The 24,191-nt window shown below is 42.6% G+C and overlaps 1 protein-coding gene across 1 annotated transcript in view; it reads right to left on the reverse strand.

Annotated features, from left to right (window-relative positions):
• Positions 1–1,476: 1,476 nt before the first annotated feature.
• The window catches only part of kcnn3 (potassium intermediate/small conductance calcium-activated channel, subfamily N, member 3), a 43,957-nt gene continuing 21,242 nt past the window's right edge, over positions 1,477–24,191 (reverse strand). Inside the window, 7 exon segments of the mRNA XM_063878222.1 lie at positions 1,477–2,430; positions 3,249–3,318; positions 4,675–4,802; positions 13,366–13,476; positions 18,258–18,399; positions 21,157–21,278; positions 22,432–22,728. Coding sequence (XP_063734292.1) covers positions 2,011–2,430; positions 3,249–3,318; positions 4,675–4,802; positions 13,366–13,476; positions 18,258–18,399; positions 21,157–21,278; positions 22,432–22,728 — 1,290 coding nt within the window. The 3' untranslated portion in view covers positions 1,477–2,010.

Here is a 24,191-nt window from a genome sequence, read left to right on the forward strand (position 1 = left end):
GTCTGTTCCTGTGTCTGTATGGCAGTTTAAGTGATCGAGCAAGCGAGAGTGTTTTGAGTGTATTTCTTTACACAGAATACATTCATGATAACAGTGTGTTGTTTCGAGGCTGCAAGCCTGAAAAAAGCATGGTAGTAAATAATGTCTTCTTCTTCCCTTCATGAAGGGTGTTACGCACAGCAGTACACTGTGAAAAATATTAATCACATCAACTTCTAATCACACAGCTTATTAATTGTTGGATTTTTAATTAAATCTCTAATGTAAAAATAAAAAAAATAGTAATTCTAAGCATAAATATATTTCAAAGAATGAAAGCAAAACAATAGATACAGCATCTCAGTCAATCTGACTCCTTCAACATCAGACAAAAAACACATAATTCATTATCGATGATTAATAAAGATTTGACTTTAGTTTACCTGTCTGCAGAACAATCACCAAACATGGAGCATTATGTTTGTGCGAAGCTCGGTTTTGTATAGTTAATGTTTCTTCAAAACTATTCAACCAGATTCAAAAGCCAGTTTAATAAATATATGTGTTGCATCTATTTTTTCCTCCAAAAACATCTCTATATTAATGCACTAAATTCAACTATAATTTATCAATTTTCTGAGGTCATAAGAAATGTTCACAGAAATAAAACAAAACAAACCCTTAAAAGTCTTAATTAAGAACAACAAACCTAAAAGCACACTTAAGATCAGTTCAACTCAATGTGTAATTGAATAAATGCAGTAATAAAGTCCTGCTGTATTTGTGTTAGTTTATTTTATCATCTGTGACTGTCTTCCTTCTCCTGAACATACGTTATGATGACTCATAACCCTCAGTGTCACACCAACTTATTTCAACCTCATCTGTGATTTGTGTGGTTCAGTGAATGGTTATGATTCTCCCATCTGAGTAGTTAAAATGTCACAACTATGCAATGTAAATCTAAACTACTGCATTAGTTCACACCCACTCAAGACAAGTCGTTTGGATGAACATTTTTTACAGTGTGTCTACATTGCTTGGCAGTGCTCTGTGGAGATTGACAGTGCGTTGAGTGTTTGGCAGTATAGGCTTTAATATCATCCTGTTGGAAACAGCACAACATTTCTTTGTGCAATAATATAAAGGGCCTGCATTGTTAAAGATTGTGTTTTTATGTTTGTGCTGTGTTAACATGTTTCTGTGGATAATGCGCAGGTATAAGTTGTGTGCAAGTGTCTATGTCTGTGTGTGTCTGTGTGTGTGTGCAGTACATGCCACTATTTTTTTTAATATCACGGTCGTATTGATCGAACTTTCTGTTAAAGGGATGCTCGTTAACACACAATTAGCATTCAGATAGAAAATACATCATAAGGATAAAAAGTCATGGTCATTAATTCCTGATGAAGGGAGAGAGATATTGGGAGGGGGGGGGAAGAGAGAGAAAGAGAAGAGAGAGAGAGAGAGAGAGAGAGAGAGAGAGAGAAAAGAGAGAGAGAGCTAGAGAGGGAGAGAGAGAGAGAGAGAGAGAGAGAGAGAGAGAGAAAGAGACAAAGATAGAGAGAGAATAAAAGGCCCTTTTCAGTAATTGGAGTGGATTCCATTTAGGAGTTGGAGTTCATATAATTCTTCGTCTTATTTCTCCTCCCCTCTCCTTCCCCTTCCACATCCTCTCTTCCTCCATTTCTCACCCTCTTGACATCCTTCCTCCCCCTAACACCTTTTAGCGTCTCCATTTTATCTCCATTTTTCTTCTCCTTCCTCTTTCAAGGAAAGCGCCCCAAAGTCCCTAACATGTCTCATCGTTCATGCTGGCTCTCAATCTTAATCCCATTAATTCTTCTCATAGTTCTGTCTTCATCCCTCCCTCATGGAGCGTTAGTTTCAGAGGACCACCTCACATTTCTCTCCTCCTCCCTCCATGTTCCTCTCCTTTTAGTCTGAAGTAAGTGGACTAGCACAGCCTCTCCCTCTCCTCTCTCCCTGTTTTCTTTCCAGATTAGTACTCTCCTGGTCCTCAGAGCTGTCTCAGCAGCTAGAAGTGCAGGTGTTGGTGTTGGGACTAGCCTCCAGGCTCCCCTCTGGGCTCAGGGGTGGGGGCGTCAAAGGGGACTCCAAGGCCAAAGTCGGGACTTGGGATGGGGGCGGTGCTGTAGGCGAAACCTGGACTGGAGATACTGGAGCAGCAGTTACAGACACAGCTGGGGACAGCGGGACCACGCCACCTCCTCCACCACCTCCGCTTCTCCAGTCCCTTGAATCCCTCTCTCGAAGCAAGTGCACCAGGGCGGCGTGCTGAGCACTGAGGGTGGCTGAGAGGTGGGCCGGCAGGGTGTTGAAGCCGGCTGTGAGCTGCTCCACCCGCTGCTCCAGGGACAGCATCTGGCGCTCCAAGTCCTCACTGCGGTCGTTGAGCTCCGACATGAGCTCATACATGACGCTCTGCATCTGTGAGAGAAGAGCAGAGATGACTCAGTGAGCACAGAGTACTTTGAAGACGAGAGACAGATTGCTAATATGCAAACAGGGGTATTATGAGAGCTGTTTTATTAAAGCTTGTTTAAAGAAAATAATTTGGACCGAATGAGAAGAGACAGCAAAAGGGGTTTAGAGAGTGAAGTCAAAGAGAAAAAAGGACAAGCCTGGGGCTTGGGAGGAGGAGTTATTAAAAAATGTCCATGAGGGTGTAGAAGCTGGAATGAAGGAGAGGCTGGGGGAAAGTCTGTATGTGGGCGTTCTAACATTGTGAAGAAAGAGAGAATAAGAGAGGAAAGAGAGAATGAAAGCAAGGTGACAGAGTCCCTACCTTGTGCATCATGGTCTCCATAACCATGGTAAACGCACAGTGGCCAAAATATTTGGTGCTTCAGGCATTATTCCATAGGAAGACACAATCACACAAACACTTGCTCAATCTTTTTTCTCTCTCTCTCTCAAACACACACACACACAATTTCACTCAGACACCCACACAGTAACAGATAAACATGAGCATCCCCCTCCCTCTTCTCATTTCCTCGTTCTCTCACTCAGTCATCCCTGTTTTAACACTTGTTCCGGTTGCTAAGAGACGCAAAGCCATGGAAATGAGCAGGTCATCATGGAAACGGAGGAATGTATCCGAATATATATTTTTTTTTTTGGGGGGGGGGGGAAGTGTTTGATTGGTATAGGTTACTACCTTGTTCAATTGTTGTGTGTGTGTGTGTGTGTGTGTGTGTGTGTGTGTGTGTGTGTGTGTGTGTGTGTGTGTGTGTGTGACTCACCTTTGAGAGGTCCACAAGTGTGTTGGCCTGATCACTGAGTTTCCTCTGCTCCATTTTCACACTGCGTAATCTGCAAACAGATACACATATATTAAATACACACACAAAGTCGAAACCCAGTAAGTACACAGTGGTCGGTCCAGAGAGCTAATCCCCCCGGGTCCAGACAACAAGCGGTCACCTTGCCTAATTCAGCCTCATTTCTACCTGCAGTGTGTCGCTGAATTGAAATGAACAAACACAGTGTGCTCTGAAACACTGTCTTTCTGTAATGCAGGGGAAAGTATAAATACATGTTATGTTGGAATAAGACATTAAAGAGTATACAGTACAAATAAAAAAACCCTACTTTTTTCTTACCTGTAGTGCTATTTTTCTATTAGGCTAGTGCTTCTTAGAGCCCCCAAAATAAATAAGGAACAACAATTTTTTACCCCCCAAAAATCTAGATTCGATAGATAGTACTACAGGTAAGAGGGAAACCTTACTGTTCATTTGAAAAGGTGAACGGTCCCTTCTATAGTAAGTGAACAGAAAATATAGCCTGATTAAACAATGGAATAAAATTATATAAAATAAAATAAATCATCTATCTTCAGTCCAATTAAAAACAGCACTTGGCCAACTCTCAAAACACAATAAAATAATAAGCGAACTGAAGGTCTAATCTCTGTATTCATAAAATATCCCCTTCGGCTTCCTCGATTATAATGAAGTGCAGAGAGATTTTATGAGGCTGCACGTCAACATGAACTTGTCTCCCTGCTAACAGGATTCAACCAGAAAACGTTGTTACCAGCCCATATTTACAGCTCACAGGATGAGTCTTTTTTTGTCACAATTAAAAGAGTCTTTTGAAGGAACTTTTTATATGTTCTCAGGCCTAGGCTTAACTGCTAAAGTTCAAAAGAACAAAGGGATGCCTAATTGTGACACAGAGGATAAACAAAAAGTTTTGAGAAAAACAACCTTTAACAAGACAATATACCCTTGCGGCATTTCCAAAAAAACAACACTAAGGAAGAATACAGCGCACGATGAATTTGTTTCTATAACAACTTCTCTAAGTAGCGATGATATGATGATCAGAGTGTCTCTAATCGTACACAATGCACTGATTATCCATAACTGTACTTGCCTAGATTGAACCTGACCTTTAGTAGATGATGATTCATTGTGTGTGTTTGTGTGTGTTTGTGTGTGTGTGTGTGTAGGGATTCATTCATTCAAGTTGTGGGTGGATAGAAAGTACAGATGATTTCAAAGGCGTCATCAGCTCAGCAGCACAGACACACGTGTGTGTGTGTGTGTGTGTGTGTGTGTGTGTGTGTGTGTGTGTGTGTGTGTGTGTGTGTGTGTGTGTGTGTGTGTGTGTGTGTGTGTGTGTGTGCGTATGTGGTGGATGTACTGTAAGGTGTGCTCTCACTGATGTATGGCCTGGAGGAACTTCCGCTGGTGTTTGCGGACTCTGGAGTGGTCGATCTTCTTCATCAGCTTGGTGTGTTTGTAGATGAGCCAGGTTTCCCGCAGCACGTTGGCCGCTGCATTCTTTATCTGCTCGCAGACAATAAACACACAAACACACACATTGTTAGCAACAGGTAGCCCTTGGCAACAGAAGCAGGCAACAGGTTTGCCCAGTGGCTAAGCAAACCTGGGAACCCAACCTTTCTCTTTCAAACAGGTTTGTGGCTATTGTACAGAAGAACAGGGCCACTGTATTCTCCATCGTCTGCCTGTGAAATATTAAATAATATTATTACATATTAAACATTTTTTCTTCTTGGAGTCTACCCTCCTTCTCTCTGTGTCTCTCTACACACTGGCTTGTTTGCCAATGCTTTTCATGCACGCATAAACAGCTCTCTCCTTGGGGAGTTTAGGCAATGAGAACCAACAGGTTCTCCCTCACACACTTCTCCCCCCTCTGTCTATACACCACACAATATGTTAGACTAACTCAAATGGGCTGCATCATCTCAGATGGTTAGAAGTAATGCACTACAGTGCCGATGCAGTACATTAAAATCAGTGATCTTCCATTTAATTATGACAGCAACTGAAATAAACAATGGCATAATGAGTTGCTGCTCTTAAACGAGCTGTCAAAGGCAATCTTCGTCCCTGCAGTAGAGACATAATAGAGAAATATCCTACGTAATGACGCTCCCCCATGGTTAAACCTTATAGCCATCAGATATATCAGCAACATGGTTATATGGACCATCTTAATGTAAGATTGCTGTGATTTAATAAAAGACTTGTTCAAAATCTCAGAGTAGGTTTCAGGTCAATTTCTGACTTTAGAATAAGGATTCAGTAACATGCTTTATTATCCATATCAGTTGTAATGTTTTTCACATTCTGAACATCTCTGTACGTTGCTATGTAATTAAAACACAGGGGTTCTGACACCCAGAAAAAAAAACTAAAAACGCGGGTGGATACCATAGAGAAGGGAGAGGGAATCTGTAAGGACATAAAATGAATGAGAGACTTCAAAGGGATGCCGAGCATTGAACAAAGAACAATTATACCCCTGTCCGAGGAGCACAAAAGACCCTGGCAGCTTGGCTAATCAGCACCTATCCACCGCAGTCAAGGACTGCTCGCACACATACACGCCTACACATAAACACATCTAGACAAACACACTATTGGCCACAGATGAAGAGAGTAGGAGGCCCTGTCTTGCAGATGTGTTTTCAATGATGGAGGAAGTCAAACCGAAACAAGCTAATCCAACATACTCTACGAAATATACTAAAAAAACCATTAGGAGATTGAATCACCTATCATTCTTGATGACAGTTGAAAACACTGACTACCCTAATCTTTTAACTGTTTGTTTGCATATGAGATTGACAATTTTCTTGTTAATAAACCCCGCTAATTTATAGATAATGAATGTTCAGTTCACAGGCCATGACCAATGTGATTTGAATGTAAATCTAGGGCTGGTGTATGATATAAAGCCGGCTATCTCATGTTTCTCCCTCTGAGCCTCGTCTCACAGTGTATCAATAGGATTACAGAGCTCCCAGCCATGTAGCAATGACAGACCCTGACAGAGCTGCAAAGATCTAGAAGAGGCATCATCTTGGTAGCGAGCCCAAGGCAATATACACCAATGTCATTTTCTAATTTCTTTATGGTAGCATTGTATTTTTTCAAGCTAGTGTTTTAACATAAATTGCAAAATCTCTGCAGGGGATATTTGCAACCTAATATCAGATATTCAGTTAATAGTCAATTTACGTGGGTGATGTCTTATCTTTAGTTTTAATCTTGTGCATAGTTACTGAAGAGCACATTTAATACTCCTCATATCTACAGGTCAATAGGTAAATTGATATGTCAAACCCTATTTATCAGTTCATTAATCACTGCAGGGTGTCAGGGTTTGGGGAAATAGGACCCAAGTGCAGCAACAAAGGGAGGCAGGTATGGGTACAAACGAAAGGCGAGCTTTATTCCAAAAGCTGTTTTACAAAAATACGAAGTTAGGAAAAATCCAGGACATGAAAAACACTTGACTTGAACACATGAAGACGATAGGGAAATCCAAGACATGAAAAACGCTTGACTTGAACACATGAAGACGATAAATCCAGGGCATGAAAAACGCTTGACTTGAACACATGAAAGACGCCAACGAACTGACAGAGAACACAAGGTGAAGCAGGACTAAATACAAAGACAGTAATCACAACACAAGCCACAGCTGGGGAGGGGAGGCAGAAACAGGAGGGCAACAGGTGACAACAATGAAACAATCAAGGAAGGAAGGAAAACCAAAAGACAGGAAGTAAAACTACACATGAAAACATTTCAAAATAAAACAGGAAACAGACAGAAAACAAGGATCATGACAGAACCCCCCTCTCAAGGGGCGGATTCCATACGCCCCAAAACAAAGTCACAAAAGTTCAGCAGGGTGGGTGGAGGGGGTCCGGAGGAGGGATTCAGGCAGGCGGGCGCCCCGGGGGCAAGGCAGAGGACGAGGTGCCGGCAGCACCACTGACGGGGCATGAACTAGAGTCGGCAGGACCCCCAACGGAGCCGGTGCAGGTGTTGGCGAGACATGAGCTTGAGTTAACGGGACATGAACTTGAGTCGGCGGGACCCCCGACAGGACAGGGACATGGGTCAGCTGGGCCCCCGACTGGACAGGGACATGGATCGGTGGGACCACCAACGGAACAGGTGTCGGAGGGACCAGCGACTTGACGGGATGAGGAGTTGGCGGGACCCCCGGCAGAACAGGTGAGGGTGGGTCCCCCAACAGAACAAGAACAGATGTCGGCGGGACCCCTGACGGAACAGGTGTCAGTGGGACCCCCAACTGGACAGGCGAAGCTGGGGTCGACTGGACAGGCGAGGCTGGAGTCGACTCGACGGGTGACGATAGAGGTGATGCTGGAGTCGACTGGATAGGAGAAGCTTGGGTTGACTGGACAGGCGAGGGTGAGGTCGACTGGACATGCAAGGCTGAAGTCGAGGCTGGGGCCGAGGCCAGAGTCAAGGCCGGAGTCAAGGCCGGAGTCAACTGGACAGGCAAGGCTGGAGTCAAGGCCGGAGTCGACCGGACAGGCGAGACCGGAGCCAAGAGGAAAGGCGAGGCCGGTGTCGGCACGGCCGGAGAGGCCGGAGTCGACAGGACAGGCCAGGCCGGAGTCGGCCGGGCCGCCGACAGGACAGCAGGGGCTGGAGTCGGCCGGGCCGCCGACAGGAAAGGCGGGGCTGGAGACGGCCGGGCCGCGGACAGAACAGGCGAGGCTGGAGTGGGCCGGACTGCAGCTGGGAGCATAGCGGCCAGGGCTTGGCCTGGAAACATGGCTGCTAGGGCCGGAACTGCAGCCGGGAACGCGGCAGCTAGGGCCAAAACTTGAGCCGGAAGCGTGGCTGCAGGGGGCTTGGCTGCAGGGGGCTTGTCTGCAGGGGGCTTGGCTAGTGGAGGCTTAGCTGCAAGCCTGGCCTTGCGTCCCTTTTGAGCCTGTTGAACGCTCCGCGGGCCACCAAAGGCCAGGCGGGATCCCAAAAAGGGGTCCACCAGAGGAGCTTCGTTGGGAACGGCCCGAGGGCTAGACCGCCTGGAGCTAGCAGGCCGGGAATCAGGTATGTTCTCATAATCGCCTATAAAGTATTTTTCCCAATCCGGAAATTAGCCCCTTAACCAGGGCCTTGACGTCACTTCTTGGTGCGCCATGGCCAAGATACACTGCCTCTCCTCTTGACTTGAGGCATATCGAGACCAATTCTTTAGGCAAAGTAATCTGTATTTCACCTCACGTAGCTCAGCTGCTGGGTCCATCTTTGGTCAGTTCGTTCTGTCAGGGTTTGGAGAAATAGGACCCAAGTGCAGCAACAAAGGGAGGCAGGTATGGGTACAAACAAAAGGCGAGCTTTATTCCAAAAGCTGTTTTACAAAAATACGAAGTTAGGAAAAATCGAGGACATGAAAAACACTTGACTTGAACACATGAAGACGATAAATCCAGGGCATGAAAAACACTTGACTTGAACACATGAAGACGCTAACGAACTGACAGAGAACACCAGGTGAAGCAGGACTAAATACAAAGACACTAATCACAACACAAGCCACAGCTGGGGAGGGGAGGCAGAAACACAAGGGCAACAGGTGACAACAATGAAACAATCAAGGAAGGAAGGAAAACCAAAAGACAGGAAGTAAAACTACACATGACACAACAGAGGGAAAACATTTCAAAATAAAACAGGAAACAGACAGAAAACAAGGATCATGACACAGGGTGAGTGAAATATGATGAATAATGACATCATGTATTGCTTCGGCCTGCCCGCTTTGGAAGTGCTTTCACACAAAAACACTGGTCCAGCAAGCTGTTGCACTGCTTCAGGCCATTTAATTAGACGGTGCTTAAGCTTCGCCCTTCATTTAAAACCTGCGGACTGCTATGCATGCAAATGACAGGCAGTGATAATATTGCACAGTTTTTATTTCATGGTTGATTTCTCCCACTGCTCTCTTTACTTCTCTTTCTCCCTCCTCCTGGGAGTAAAAGTAGAAACAGAGGCAACTCCATTTACAAAAACAAAAGACTCAATGTGAGCCACTAAGAAGACTCCACAAGGAACCAATCGACGGCAGCAGCCGTTATCTGCGGACCATATGGTGTGTTCTTGGGCCACCATGTTGGCGCCATATGGCTGGTTTGGGTCAAAGATCTGTTTTGGTTGCTCCCCTACCAGGGACACCTTATGGCAGGTACAAGAGAAATATGTTGAAACAAGGGGTTCCCACATCTCAGCATGTTTGATGGTTGATGACATATTGTGGAGTATAAATCAATCAGTACAATATTTTAGGAATGTCATCACAGACACAAACACTGATAATAATAATAATAATAATATAATTTGTTTATCAAACAAGAAAGGGCCCAAAAATGAAGATACCATAAAGATATATGGATATTAGAGCATTTTTTTATTTTTCCATTGTTACTTACACTGAAAAAGAAAGAAAAATCTGGATTGCTTTCCATTCATTTGCTGTTGTGATGGATGCAGTTTTCTAACATCAGGGGAAAACCTGAGGCACCTGACCCCTTCAACCCAGGAGAGCCTTGATAAGCTGTGGTATGTATGTAATTAATAATTAGTTGCTGTGGTGATAGAGATACAACGGTGCTCTCAAGGAGAGCAGAAAACATAAACAAGCAAACTAATTACCTTGGAAACAACCTCCCACCTCATCCTCGACCCTGTGGGCCTATCTGCTTTGACCTTCCTCTACCGGGCATTATGGCAGAGGGAAGAGACTCACACGCAAACATGATCCATGCACACAAACAAATCAGGGAAGTTGAAATAACCAATTAGCTTCCACTGGTTTTATATGTGTATTTTTGTCTCCTGAATGAGGTCAGATCTAGACAGGGCTGCATTTAAAGCAAGAGTACGCTCATTTTCATCTGGTTTAAAAATCATCAGAGGGACGTGTAAATGCATTTATTGAGTGTCACATTTATTTTAGTCGCCGTCACAATACACTCAAACTAATAATGATTCATCTGGCTTTGCGTATGTATTAAAAGGCTGTCAGAAGAGGAGTTATTTTTACTAAGTGGAGTGAAAGCTAGCTTAGTAGAAATCTTTGGGGGTTAGATTGCTCCCATTTGGCTAGTGGTGTAAACATTGGAAGGCACTGCAGCACCTCCTTCTTGGCCGGAGCCCAAAGTGCACTCTGAATATTCAGAAAGGGTGAAGCTCTGAATATGCCGCAGGGACTTCTAAAAGTGCTCTGATTCAACCCATCGTCCAGAGTGAAGGCTGAAGACATTTTAGGATAGCAAATTTACAGAAATTAATAACATTTTTTAACTGTGACTTAACAGAAAGCTTGACATAGAAATGGTGACCTCAGAAACAGCCATAGTTAAATGGTCACGGCCCATTGCTTCAATAAATGGCATTTAAAAGTGCCTTGAAAAAAAGAAGACACACCACACACCACTTAACTGACGTCGCACCTACAGTAAGTGTGTTCTGCTTTTCCTAGTTGAGAGTGCTCTGTGAACGTTAGAGCGATGTTCTGATCAGATGGACCTTCAGCAGTGCTATTGAATTAACCAATACTATGGAGCCACTGTGCACCGCTGCAACCAGAGCGGAAACCTGTAAAGGCACTCTTAACACTCTGCATCAAGACAACAAGTCCGGACATAAAACATGAGTGCCTACAACCTCAATCACATTGTCGACTTGGTGGTTATGTTTACTGTTATGTAGTAAGCAATTGAATGAATCCTAATTGAACACTGCATTAAAGTTAACACTGTGCATTTGATCGATGTTTTTAAAGCAAATCATCTTCCTCGATAAGGTTGTGAGGTCTTCACCACACAAGATTTCAGTCTTGTCGATTAAACAACAACAACAGGAGCCACATGGTTATAAGCTACACTGATTGACATTTAATTGACATTCTTGGTAATCCTTCAAAGGGAAGGAAACGCCATTTCATCGAAGTAGAAAGCCAGTGGGTGTGCTTGTGTGTGTATGTGTGTGTGTGTGTGTGTGTATACATACGATGACAGCAGGATGTAAAGTCTATTGTTGCATTATTCATTATGAAGCCTTGAGTGATTGTATTCCCTTGTTACGATGATATGGCAGAGAATGGCCCCAGCCATGTAAATCAATGAGCATACAACAGCTTCAATCATCGCTCTCTCAGTAATAGAGGGCAGGAGACGATTACCACCGCATAAACCAACGACCCTTTGAAGGAAATGTCATCAAGCAGTGTGCTGCATTGTGTTGAATAGAACTGCTGTTTGGTGCCTCCCAAACATGATTTTTGGCTTTCTTAAAATATAATGCTTTACTTGATTGAGGAAGAGATACAATTTAAAATGTATGGTCTTTATCTAAGGGGTGATCTCCATCAGTTTGATCTATATTTATGCAATAAATATCAATGCAATATAAGAGAGTTACATAACATTATTTGAAAGATGAAAGACTTCAGGAGCAAAAGACATTTGCCCGGAGGAAGTAGAAAAGATTGCAGGGTAGCTAATTTGATAAAATTCATAAATATTTGATTTGAAATATATTCAGATATGTACTTATGTATAAATGTAATTTAATGTATTGTTATGCATGGTCCTTGCTCAGTGAAGACATATAATAATAATAAAAATAAAAAAATGACAAAATAAAAGTTGAAAATCAGAGTGACGCTAAAATATTTACAATCTCACTAACCAGATACAATAACACAACTCCAACCAACCCATTTTACTGTAACAACTATAACACCATGGGTGGGATAACGTTTCCATTTGTATGAATGTCATGAGAGCAAATTGGACCAAACGTACTGAAACACGTTGCCAAATGTGTCCAGTTGATGCTGTAGAAGAAACGTCGGGGAACCGCCAAAGTCATTAGGGTTTAAATGTCTGAACCACAAATAGCATCACTCTCATGGCCAGCCATTTAATAATTACTGAGATATTTCTGTCGGTAAACCACGAAAGTGGTTGATGGACTGACCCACAATTGCTAGCATTGATAAAAAAAATAAAAATAAGAACTCACTTTGTACTTACATAAAGGATTTTGTCTAAAATTCATTTAAATGGGGGTTAAAGTTTGGAACAGTGGTATCAGGAAGGCAGTTGAATTCCAGACTGTAGCACACACACACACACACACACACACACACACACACACACACACACACACACACACACACACACACACACACACACACACACACACACACACACACACACACACACACACACACACACACACACACACACACACACACACGTGTTAAGCGTCTTGTGAAATCACACTCTGGCTGACTTGCCCAGAGGCTGCAGGCGTTCAGGTTAGAGGAGCCCTGCCTCAACAGAGAATCCTTTCAGCTTCTCTGTAAATATTTTGTCTACACTAATATTGATAAATCTGCACCGTTCAGTCAACTACATCCTAGATACGCTGCTGCCATAATGTACCCTACATATTTGATATGGGAGCTATTTTTAAAACTTGGGCTTCAACCGTATGAAAAATTGAAAAGGACCAGAGGAGGGAGGGCAGAAGGCACTGAGGTAGCAAGGACTATTGGAAGGAAAGGGCACCACTAGAAGGGATGAGAGACAATCACAGAGAAAGAAATATAAAGATAGAGAGAAAGGGATTTACTGGACTGATAGCCATGTGGGAGAGAAAAGATTGGAAATGGGAAGATGTAGAGGATGAGGGATCAGAGCAGAGAGCGAGAAAGAGTTGACCTCTTATTGCCTTCACTCACTCAAATGACACGGCAATCTGTCACACCAATACAGAGTGATAGTGGTGTGTAATAGTTTGGGCGGGTGAAGGAGGGGCTAGGGAAGGACAAACCTTTTCACCGGGCTCTCAACCACCTCCTCTATGACCCAGAAGAAATCTGAAAATATAGTAGGCTGTAAAAGTCACCCATACGAGGATTTCCCAAACAACTGCACTTCTACAAACACAGAGCTGTCGGAGTGCCAATCATGGTGTGTGCAGAGAGCATGTGCTTTCTTTGACAACAATAGCTCTCATTCATACCACAGAAGCCTACCCTCTTGGTGAGTTGCGTGTCCATCATGAAGTTGTGTACATGTTTCTCGGCCTTGGTCAGCTCCAGCTTCCTGGCTACCACGGCAACCACCAGAGCTGTACAGCCCGCACCCTGAGAGAGAGAGAGAGAGAGAGAGAGAGAGAGAGAGAGAGAGGAGGGAGGAGAAAGAGAGAGCACTGAGTCAGTCAGTAGAGGAGGAATTGGTAAATCAGAGGCTTTTGGCCGGGGAATTAGCCGAGATGATTGAAGGGAACAAGGACAAATATGAGGATGGGAGCCTATGTGACAGAAGGAGAAGTGCATGTGAGAGAGGCGAGGATTAAGATCCACATTTCCTCATGGTGAGCGGCGAGCCAAGTCTATTTTCACTTCCAATCCATCTGGTGTGAGATCCCTTCTATATCGCCTCTATATGGAGCTAAGAAACATCCTACTTTTAGCTAAAAAAACACATCAAGGATTGACACCACCTAATTTCATTTAATTGGATGCTGTCAATCTGAATTACATGGTGTCGGTCTTCTCCCGTCACTGGAGGCTCGAGGCCTGCAGGAAGTGTAAAGAAGTATGAAATACCAACTGGTTTGTATGTATTCCAGCTCGACCCACATGAGACGTATGGCAAATTCATTTGGGAGAGAGCGACAGCAGTCCCTCAACCAGAAAGACATGCTTGGGAGGAGAAGAGGAGCAGGAACATGGGGAGGAAGACAGACTTAATTAACTTTCAGATTAGACACTATTTTCAGTGGGGCTGCCGAGTGCTCACAGGTACCTCTGAAGGGGCAGACACTGAGAGGAAAAAAAGGAGGTAAAGATAAAAAGAGCAATGAGTAAATATAAATGGAGAAGGACAGAAAGCCAGGGGGTTGGAGACTGGGTGTGGTTCAGGAGGCTAGTGGGTGTGCACAGAATAGGAGGCAAGAAAGATGGAGAAGAAGGCAATGTTAATGGGGTCACATATCTCCTGATAAGTAATGAATTAAGATTAAGAGTGTTTAATGAAAATGTATGAGTGCTCTTCCTTCCTGCTTGAGAGTGTGTGCACAGAGAATAAAAAAGATAATGAGGAAAACATAGTGAGTTAGAGAGCGAGAGCGAGGGGGCATGCCACATTTTGAATAGTGTAGGGAATAGCCAAGACTTCACCGTGCACACTTTTGAACGATAAGACAGGTTTGCCATAAATAACTTTGGCTGGGTTCAGTAAAATGTAACGCACAAACAGGCATTAGTGCCCACGTCTATACACTCATCCACTCTATTTGTGTTTATTCAAAAACTATGAATAAAATATGATGAGCGCCGATGGAAAACCCTCAGAGCGTTCATACATGCCTGTGCTTAGGGAAAAAGACCCATCGACGGCTTGCTACAGTACAGTATGTTCAAGAGCAGGGCAGCAAGCACTTATCCAACTGTGTGTGCGTTTGAAATTGTCCTCCTCGGTCAGAAACAACGGGGTGCTGATTAGTTTGTCGTGGCAGGCTGTGTGTGTGCGTGCATATGAGTTTGTTTGTGTATGCCTGCATCCATTTGATTTCAGCAGGGTTCCCTGTGCAATATCCAGAGTGACACGGCTGATGATGGCTGCTGTGATTTGTTTCATACGCCCGGGTGTTTCCCTCGCTTCCTCAACTACAGTGCAGAAATATACATTGCTGTCAGAAAAGGAGGAATCACCCATCTGTGCTCCTGTGTAACATCTTAAAAAAACAGCATCCCTACAAGCCTGATGCAGTTGAAAGAAGTTTCTCAAACAGGTCAGCAGGAACACAGTGAGGAAACAGGGGAAAACACACCAAAGTGACATTTAATTGTTCTTAATTAGAGTGCATAGTAGAAACACTAAAGAGACAGACAGAGGCAAACATTTGTTTGAAATGGCAACTACACTCTGACGGCCCTTCACGAACTACAGAGGGCTTACAGTATCAAGAGGCTTTGGTAAATGGCAAACATATTCATAAAGCAACACATTTTATAACCATTCTATAAACGTTTCATAAATGTATTGTAGTTGTATGCAGATATAAGTGTTTAAGGCACAGTTTGTGTTACATTTATAGGTTTGTACATGAAGACATATTTAATACAATACAAAAATGTTTTCAATACATTTCTGTTCAAACATCCGCCACTAATTAAGATAAGTTATACTGAGTTGGTGAGAAATATATAAATACATACCACAGTTATATTTGCATACAACTACCATAAAGTGTGTCATAACAACACACACTCATGAAGATATAGGTGTGAATAAACACACATTAACTGTAATATACACTACGAGTTGTTATTAAGTCACACACTTCGCCTTATAGAAGAACATCAAAATGTCCACCCTACCACCATCCACCCATACACAATGATACACAATGACACACAATGACACACAAGACACACACACACCTGGCACCCCCACGGAAAGCCTCGGGGTGGTGGTATATTCCAACACTGTTGGCCTTCATGTGTTGTCATAGTAACGACGGCAAGAATTTCCTATACAGAAACTCATTACAATAATAATAATTATTATAAGAAGAGAAATCCTATCCTGTTCCCTGGCCTTCTTTTTTTACGTGTCCTCCATGTTTTGCTTTCCCATGACCTGCTGCGCTTAGTCTCTCTCACCCGAACAAACGTCACCCTCTACCTGCATCCTCACTACTCCTCTGATGATCAACGGTATAAACCTCTGTGAAGAGTGCAGCGAGAGTGTGTTTGTGTGACAGGAGAGGAGAGTGTGTGTGTGGGAGTTACACTAAAAGTGAATGTCAAGCTCTGTGTCAGAGTTGTGTGGGGGATGCAGTCTGTAACAGTGGGCTTGGGACGTTCTGCATCCACCCCCTGTTTTGTCTTTGTGAGTGTGTGTTCACATTAAAGAGTTGTACTCTAAAACTCTCATTGGATGATTCACCTTTCAAATGGGGGGTCTGTGAGTGTTTGTGTATGAATGTGTTTATTTACATGTGTAATGGGCTTCACATTAAAGGAAGTAGGGGAGCTGGGGTTGGACAGACAGTCTCTTTGGGGGATGTTATAAGCTAGTGAGAAATGAGGACACCAAAATAATATGATCTACGCTGAAATTCAGAGGGTCTACTGCATGTGACTTATAGTGAAATCATCTCCAAAACGGCACTAATATTTAGAATACATTAATACTTGTTGTGGAAAATATTGATTCATTTTCTAGGGCCTTTTTAATTGCTCTGTTGATTTTTCTTCAACCCTCATCCAGCCGTGTTTGAACAGATCTTTAAGGCTCTTCTACTACAGCTTCAACATTAAGGCATGGTGGTTACTGCTTGATTTCAGGTAAAAATAACATCATACACTCAGCAAGTGCATTAAGAATAGGCATGTGCTGATTTAGCACTGCTGTTTCACCAGCTGATTATGCTTATTTTATGTCAAAAAACAAAATTCAGAGGGTCTACTGCATGTTTCTTATCATCAAGTGGTCACATTATCACATCTAACCCTATAACTTGACTAATGTGAGGACTGTTTAGGAGTGCTTATCAAAATGTTAAGTAGTATTCTTCTTTTGTATGAGCACATTGCCTTTCATCCTGGTCTTTCTCATCTTTTTGTTTGATTGCGATTTCGTGGAACATATGGATGCTGCAGTAAACAAGTTACATTAGTTATACAATTACATCATTTATTAAAAAAACTGCGTTATCTCAGACACCCACTGTGTAGTGAATTTCATCTTTTTAGCTGCTCAGAGTCTTCTATTACTCACTGTACTCTCCCCACTGGCAATATAAAACATGCAGCACACCGTTTCCTATGAGAGAAATAATCCCAGGTAACATATTATCATCATCATTTTTCTTTTTTCTTTCCTGACCTTATTAAGTATCAGAAAAAGCCGCTGTAATTAGAAGCACATTAAATTAGACTTTACTTGACATTTAGCTGTGGAGCTATTAAAAAGAAATCTAGCTTTCTTTCATTTGAAATGACAATAATTTCATCAAAGCATTCAGAGCACTGTGTGTTAACATGAGAGCACGTAAAAATATGAGGCTTTGTTCAAATGATTAAATTAGTTGACCAATTGGACCAATTTTCCAAAACGTGTTGGTATTCGCTTACACGAGAGGTCGCTAGGAAGAAAGAAGAAAAGGTCAGTGAATCAAAACAGATACAGGAAATGAGACAAAGACAGAAAGAAAGCAGGAGAGACGAACAGAAATTAAAAGTTTAAGAAGGAAGAACACCTGTGAGGGACGCAAATAGAGGGAGCAGTCGGCGGCTTGAACACTGATGCTAACAGATGGATGGTAGATAGAAATAAACACATGGCCTCAGGGAAGGAGAGACGGACAGAGAGGAAAAGGGAGAGAGAGGGATAAACAGAGAACGAGAGAGAGAGAGAGAGAGTGTAGGAGGACATGGCACACTGAAGGTGGGACCTTCATTATGCAATGAGGACAGGCAAAAGCATGAGGACACACACACACAGCACACACACACACACACACACACACACACACACACACACACACACACACACACACACACACACACACACACACACACACACACACACACACACACACACACACACACACACACACACACACACACACACACACACACACACACACACACACACACACACACACACACACACACACACACACACACACACACACCTAACAGGCTGTTGTTTGCGTGCCTACACACCCAAGCACACACACAGGCCACAGATGCAGACTAATTCAGAGAGGATTGCCCAAATTACACAAATGGCAGAATCTATCTGGAAAATGACAGCATGCTCTCTAATCTGCTGACCTTTGATCGAGGCAAGGACAGCGCTTCAGGGAAGGAGGGCAAGAGGGAGAAAGAGAGGGAGGAAATGTACTCACCATGATTCCTGTGAGGAGACAGACTCCTTTGCCACAGTAGGTGTGAGGGACCATGTCTCCATAGCCGATGGACAAGAAAGTGATGGAGATAAGCCACATGGCTCCCAGGAAGTTACTGGTCACATCCTGAGCATCATGGTACCTAAAAAGAATTCGTGTTCAGAGAATAAAGTCAGTCAATAGTAAAATATAAATATACAAACAAACAAACATGACTGGCCCACTGGTCCTGTCTGCAAACATGGGCGTCAAACCTCAAACACGTGACCTAAAAACACATAAACAGCATCTATTTCTGCCATCATTCCTGCCCTGTGCACAACACTGTTGCCATAGCGACTGAACCCTGGTGCGGATCTGAAACAAAGTTGTTTTCTCAAAACCCATTCAACAAAAACAACCTGTTAATTGTAGTCCTGGTTGTCAACAGGAGAAACATTGGCTCTCAGCTACACTATATAGACAAAAGTATTGGGACAGCTACACTTTTTGAGCTAGTTTTTATGACATCCCATTCCAAATTCTTAGGCATTAATATGAAGTTGGTCCCCCCTTTGCAGCTGTAACAGCTTCCACTCTTCTAGGAAGGCTTTCTACAAGATTTTGGAGTGTGTCTGTGGGAATATTCTCCCAATTATCCAGAAGAGCATTTGTGAGGTCAAACACTGATTTTGGACGAGAGGGCCTGGCTCACAATCTCCGTTCTAGTTCATCCCAAAGGTGTTCAATGGGTTGAGGTCAGTTGGAAGCTGGAAGCATAGAATAGTCCAGAATGACTTGGTAAAATGAAGCACTAAGATTCCCCTTCACTGGAACTAAGAGGCAGAGTCTAACCCCAGAAAAACATCCCATAGTATTATCCCGCCTCCACCACACTTTACAGTTGGCACAATGCAGTCAGGCAGGTAATGTTCTCCTGGCATTCACCAAACCAAGACTCGTCTTTCAGACTGCCAGATAGAGAAGCGTGATTGGTAACCACAGAACGCGTTTCCACTGCTCCTGAGTCCAGAAGAAATTTCACGAACTGACCTGTTGCAACGGTGGCATCCTATTACAGTACCATGTTCAAATGCAGTGAGCTCTTTAGAACGACCCATTCTTTCACACATGTTTGTAAAGGCAGACTGCATGACTAGGTGCTTGATTTTATACACCTGTGGCAATGGGACTGAAGGAAACACCTGAATTCAATGATTAAGAGGAGTGTCTCAATACTTTTGTCTATATAGTGTAGCTGTTCTCTATTCTAGCCTTGTGACTCCACATTCTCAGATTTGCTCCCTGTTTGAAGCAGTTAAATTGAGTTTTGTATGTTTTTCTCTTCGATAATTTTATTTGGAGAAGAGAGGAAATGCCAATTAAACTTGAATGTCGACCAAATAATAGCTTCCCGGCAGCTGGGCAATGATGCATTTAATCAAGCATATTAACCAACTGACATTTTTACCATATTTCCTTGATTATCTCCGAAAAGCATTTAAACACATTGAAAGTGATGGTCACTTTTTGCTTTGCAATTGATGTAACATGAATAACATCATAAAATCAGATTAACGATCTTTAAATCTGAGCAGACAATTTAATCTACAGCTCAAAACAGTTTTGAGAGGAGGATGTCAGATATTATATTTGAGAGTGTGTGGGAGAGAAACTCCCTCTGGAGGGGACTTGGGGATTTTACCCTTTGCAGACCATTTACAGGCACAAACACCTATAAAACATGCTACAGGAAAGGGAAAACCCCTAAAAGCATAATAGGGCCGCTTTAATTATTTATACTTAGTATTTAAGTAAAATATATTTGTCTACGTATGTATATATATAAAACTTTCAGGATTTAACCACATGAAGAACTACTGAAATGCTCTGCAACATATTAAAGGTATGTCAATATTTGTCAACCCATTAACAATTTAACATTTTTAGGCAGTAAATAATCAATTACTGAATATAATTGACAAATGAATGATTAATAATTAACACAACAGTTGCAGATTATGATATAAATACATGTTTTGTATATATATGTTTATTTATTCTTATTTAATGCATTAACAAAGCATTTTTAAACATATAAAGACTTTCTCACTATCCTTGAAAACCTAGCAAACCTCATCCAATTACGTTGACAAGGCCAGCAGCAGAAAGGGAAATGTAGTAACTGCACATTAAGTTAATGCACATTTTGGGAAATAAGATTTTAGATTTTCTTCCCGAGACATAGATCTTAGTAATGGTAATCACCTTGTCATCTAGCTCTTTTCCCCAAATAGTAAACTATTTCTTATAGAATCCTTTTTTTAAATGCTATTTCCCAGGTCAAAAATAAACTGAACACAACATGTGTTAACCACATTTATAAAACGTTTTAAAGCTGCCTGAGTACGATTGTATATGTGTATAAACTGTTAAAAAATGCTCACTTCTGCTCATATATGTTTGTTAAGTTAACATATACAATGATTTCTGCTGTGTAACCAATCATTCATTCGTACCTGTTACACTGTATCATAGGGGAAGGTAGAATGATCAAATGTAAATGTCCTTACATGGACTTAAAATTACATTATAGTTTGCTGTGACAAAATTACATGTTTGGATAGAGCTTGAAATAAAGTGTTGTCTTTCAGCAGACAATTAAGCTGTGGATTTATGAGAGGAAATGGACAAACGAAGTAACAACTCTCGCCTGGATCCAATTAATTGTACAACTGGTGAGAAAGCCTCATAAACTGAAGTCTAAAGATGGATTATGTTGCACACATGTCCCAGATCATATTTCCTGCCAATTGAATTTGATTGCTCAGTTGAGTCCCTTGTCCAATCACAGTCCATCCTCTAATGCACATGCATGATTTAAAATAACACACCCAAACGGGTTAGTTTTGGTACTTACCTCTCGCACACTCGTACGGTCCAGGCAGCGATGATCCACAGAGAGATGCTGAAGACCAGCAGCACCGTCCCGGGGCAGATAGTCATGAGGGTTTTCATTACAAACCGTGTATTAAAATGCACCTGCAAGACACACACACAAGTTTAAACATTCAGTATAGCAGTGCTGATAAATGGCATTGTAATACACACGTTTTCCATGTGTATTTCACACAGACTTGATGGTTTACTAATTAGTCTTCTGAGTAGAATTTGATAGCACTGCAGCACTCTGAGGATCTTCACTTTAATTGGAGCCAGGATCTGGGCTCGCCCTCTGACTCGGGTCAAGCTATATAGTGCCTTTGAGTAATTGGCCTTTTTCAGTGTAGTTGTTATCCGTGGCTCATTTGTTATCAACTTCTGGCAGATGGATGATCTGTGAGCAATGGGTAAGCCCATGAAGGGTTAAGCAGCTGATAAATGAGTTTTCATATTAGAGTTGCACTTCAATGGCAGCTTCACCTCCACTCCCCGTCACTATAGCCTGAGGGGCAGAACAGTGCCATCGCAGATACGCTCTCATAACGCTAAATTACCAATTTAAAATCTACTCCATCTCCTTTCCTCCTCCTCTGTGTAGTTTGCATACTTCCACCACACGCTACATCCCTACTTCCTGATTTTACAATAATACTTGTCGTTTATAGTCATTACAGACGTGGCACCTACCATTTATTTCATTGCGAGTACATAATTTTCCACGTCAGTATTGCAATCTCACTCTAGTCCTTTCCTTTCATGCCCCATTTGAGGCGTACGCAATAGCTTGTTCTCATTTCACGCTCCTGTCTCATATTGTATTATGAAAGATCCACCAAAGCTTACATCTTAGTCTCCGTGTACGACAATGACAAAAGACGAGGAAGGGCATTTCAAGTGGAAGATGAATAGAAACAGTGTGACTAGAAGGACAAAGCAAAAGAAGCAACTTGAGATAGTTAAAGAGATAGAGGCCAAGAATGAAAGGGACAAGGCGGTCACAAATTTAATTCTGAGCAGAAAGCTCTTGACCTTAATACCTTGCACCCCCCTCACATCTCTCTGGACAGAGCTTTGACAGACACTCTTTGAATGCGTACTGCACATACTCTCTCACACACACACACACACACACACACACACACACACACACACACACACACACACACACACACACACACACACACACACACACACACACACACACACACACACACACACACACACACACCTGCAAGCACAAAACCTATCAAACCTTATTTAGGGCGCCTATACTCCTTGAGGAGGCGTCAGTGAAGAGTTTGCTGTGCAGGAGCATGACTCTGGCGATGAGGTAGAGACGCAGGAACATGGGCACGCTCAGCACCATGTCCAGGTCGGCCTCGGCCTGCGACAGCGTGTACGAGAAGGCCAGCCGCGCCTGCCACTGAAACTTGAAGTCGCCTGGTACTGGATGCACCGCAGACACTAGCAGCTCAAGAGAGATCAGTAGAACCCTCTCCATCGTCATGGCGATGCGCCAGTCGTCGGCTCCGTTGTCGATGACGAACAGCTGCAGGGACAGGAAGGACATGAGGAGAGTTTAAAGAGGGAAGGAGTTGCACTTTTTTTTATTGCGTCCCTCGACAACCTTTTCATCATGATCCTCTCCTGGCACAGACCACTCGTCAGAACAGCTGAGCGATTTGATGATTAAACAAACCAGCAGCAACTTAGAGTAAATGTTTCTTTTCCTGAGATGTAAAACACCATCCATCCAATCAGTAATCTATTCAGCGCTTTGGCTCATTTACATCTAACCTAAGAGTCCTACTAAAATAAACCAAAGTCATCTGAAGCAGCTTTTCTTCAGAAATAGGCTACTTCTGATCAGAATCATAATATACTTTTACATAAAAAAAAACACTTTACTCGTTTTTCTGTCATGAGCACGACCACTTACAACATTAATTTAATTGCAGTTTTCCTTCTCTGTATGTTGGTGTTTTGTAAACGTAATTGCTGTGGTTACTCCTGATATTGTCGCCAAAGCTGTTGTTATAAGGAAGTGGCAAGGCTTCATTACAGGGGCCCTCCTCCAGACGGTGGTGACAGGAGCAGCACGGGGTGGGTGGGGGAACTGTGTGGTGGCTGGGATGGGGAAATAGATGGATGAAGTGCAGAGGAAATTATGATAATTCAGAGTGAAATTTGCCAGTAGTACTGTAAAACTATTTCCATCTGTTTCTAGCACTAAGAACGTGATAATCTTTTCTGTAAAATGGGTTCCTTTAGAAAAACCCCAAAATAATTGCAAATTGTAAAATGTTTGAGGCATTGATTGAAATTGGTCCCCTTTATTAAATTAGCTTTCTAAATCTTGCAATTATGTGCACTTTTACAACTCTTAGGACTCGGTTATGAACAAAAATGTCTTCATGCTTGCATTGGACAGAAAAGGTTAAAGAGAGAGAGATGTGTAAAATCTTTCCTGGAAAAGAAAGGAACAGCGAGGAACTCCCGTGCTGTAAATCAGTTTATCCGGTGTTATACTGCCCCGAGAAACAGCCGGTGCTAACAATTGCTCTTTACCACATGATTCATCTCAAGGGCTTTTAGCCCACACAAACATTTATTTAGGAAAACAATAAAACAACAATGACAGGACAAACGTCAGATCATGACAGCCGGCTGCTGCCACCAGGACCGAAGCTCAGCTGCTTCCCTGACCACAGTTAAATTCACACATTGCATATTTCATCGTTATCTATATCTGGCTCAGCAGGCTGTATGTGCTTCCATGTTTTGCTGTTGTAACATGCGTGTGCACACATGTAGCCAACATGTTTACACACATACAGTATGTAGCCTACGCACACGTCTGAGTCATTGTGTAAGCTATCATTTGAACCAAGGGTCAAACGCTGCCTGTATTCTTTAATGATTTCAGCAAGCGTGCATGTGAGTGTGTGTGTGTATGTTTGTGTGTACTGTATGTGTGTGTGCTTGTGTATGCCCGAGTGAGTTTGAGGGAGA

Source organism: Eleginops maclovinus, chromosome 3 (genome assembly GCF_036324505.1).
Source record: "Eleginops maclovinus isolate JMC-PN-2008 ecotype Puerto Natales chromosome 3, JC_Emac_rtc_rv5, whole genome shotgun sequence".
Lineage (NCBI taxonomy): Eukaryota > Metazoa > Chordata > Actinopteri > Perciformes > Eleginopidae > Eleginops > Eleginops maclovinus.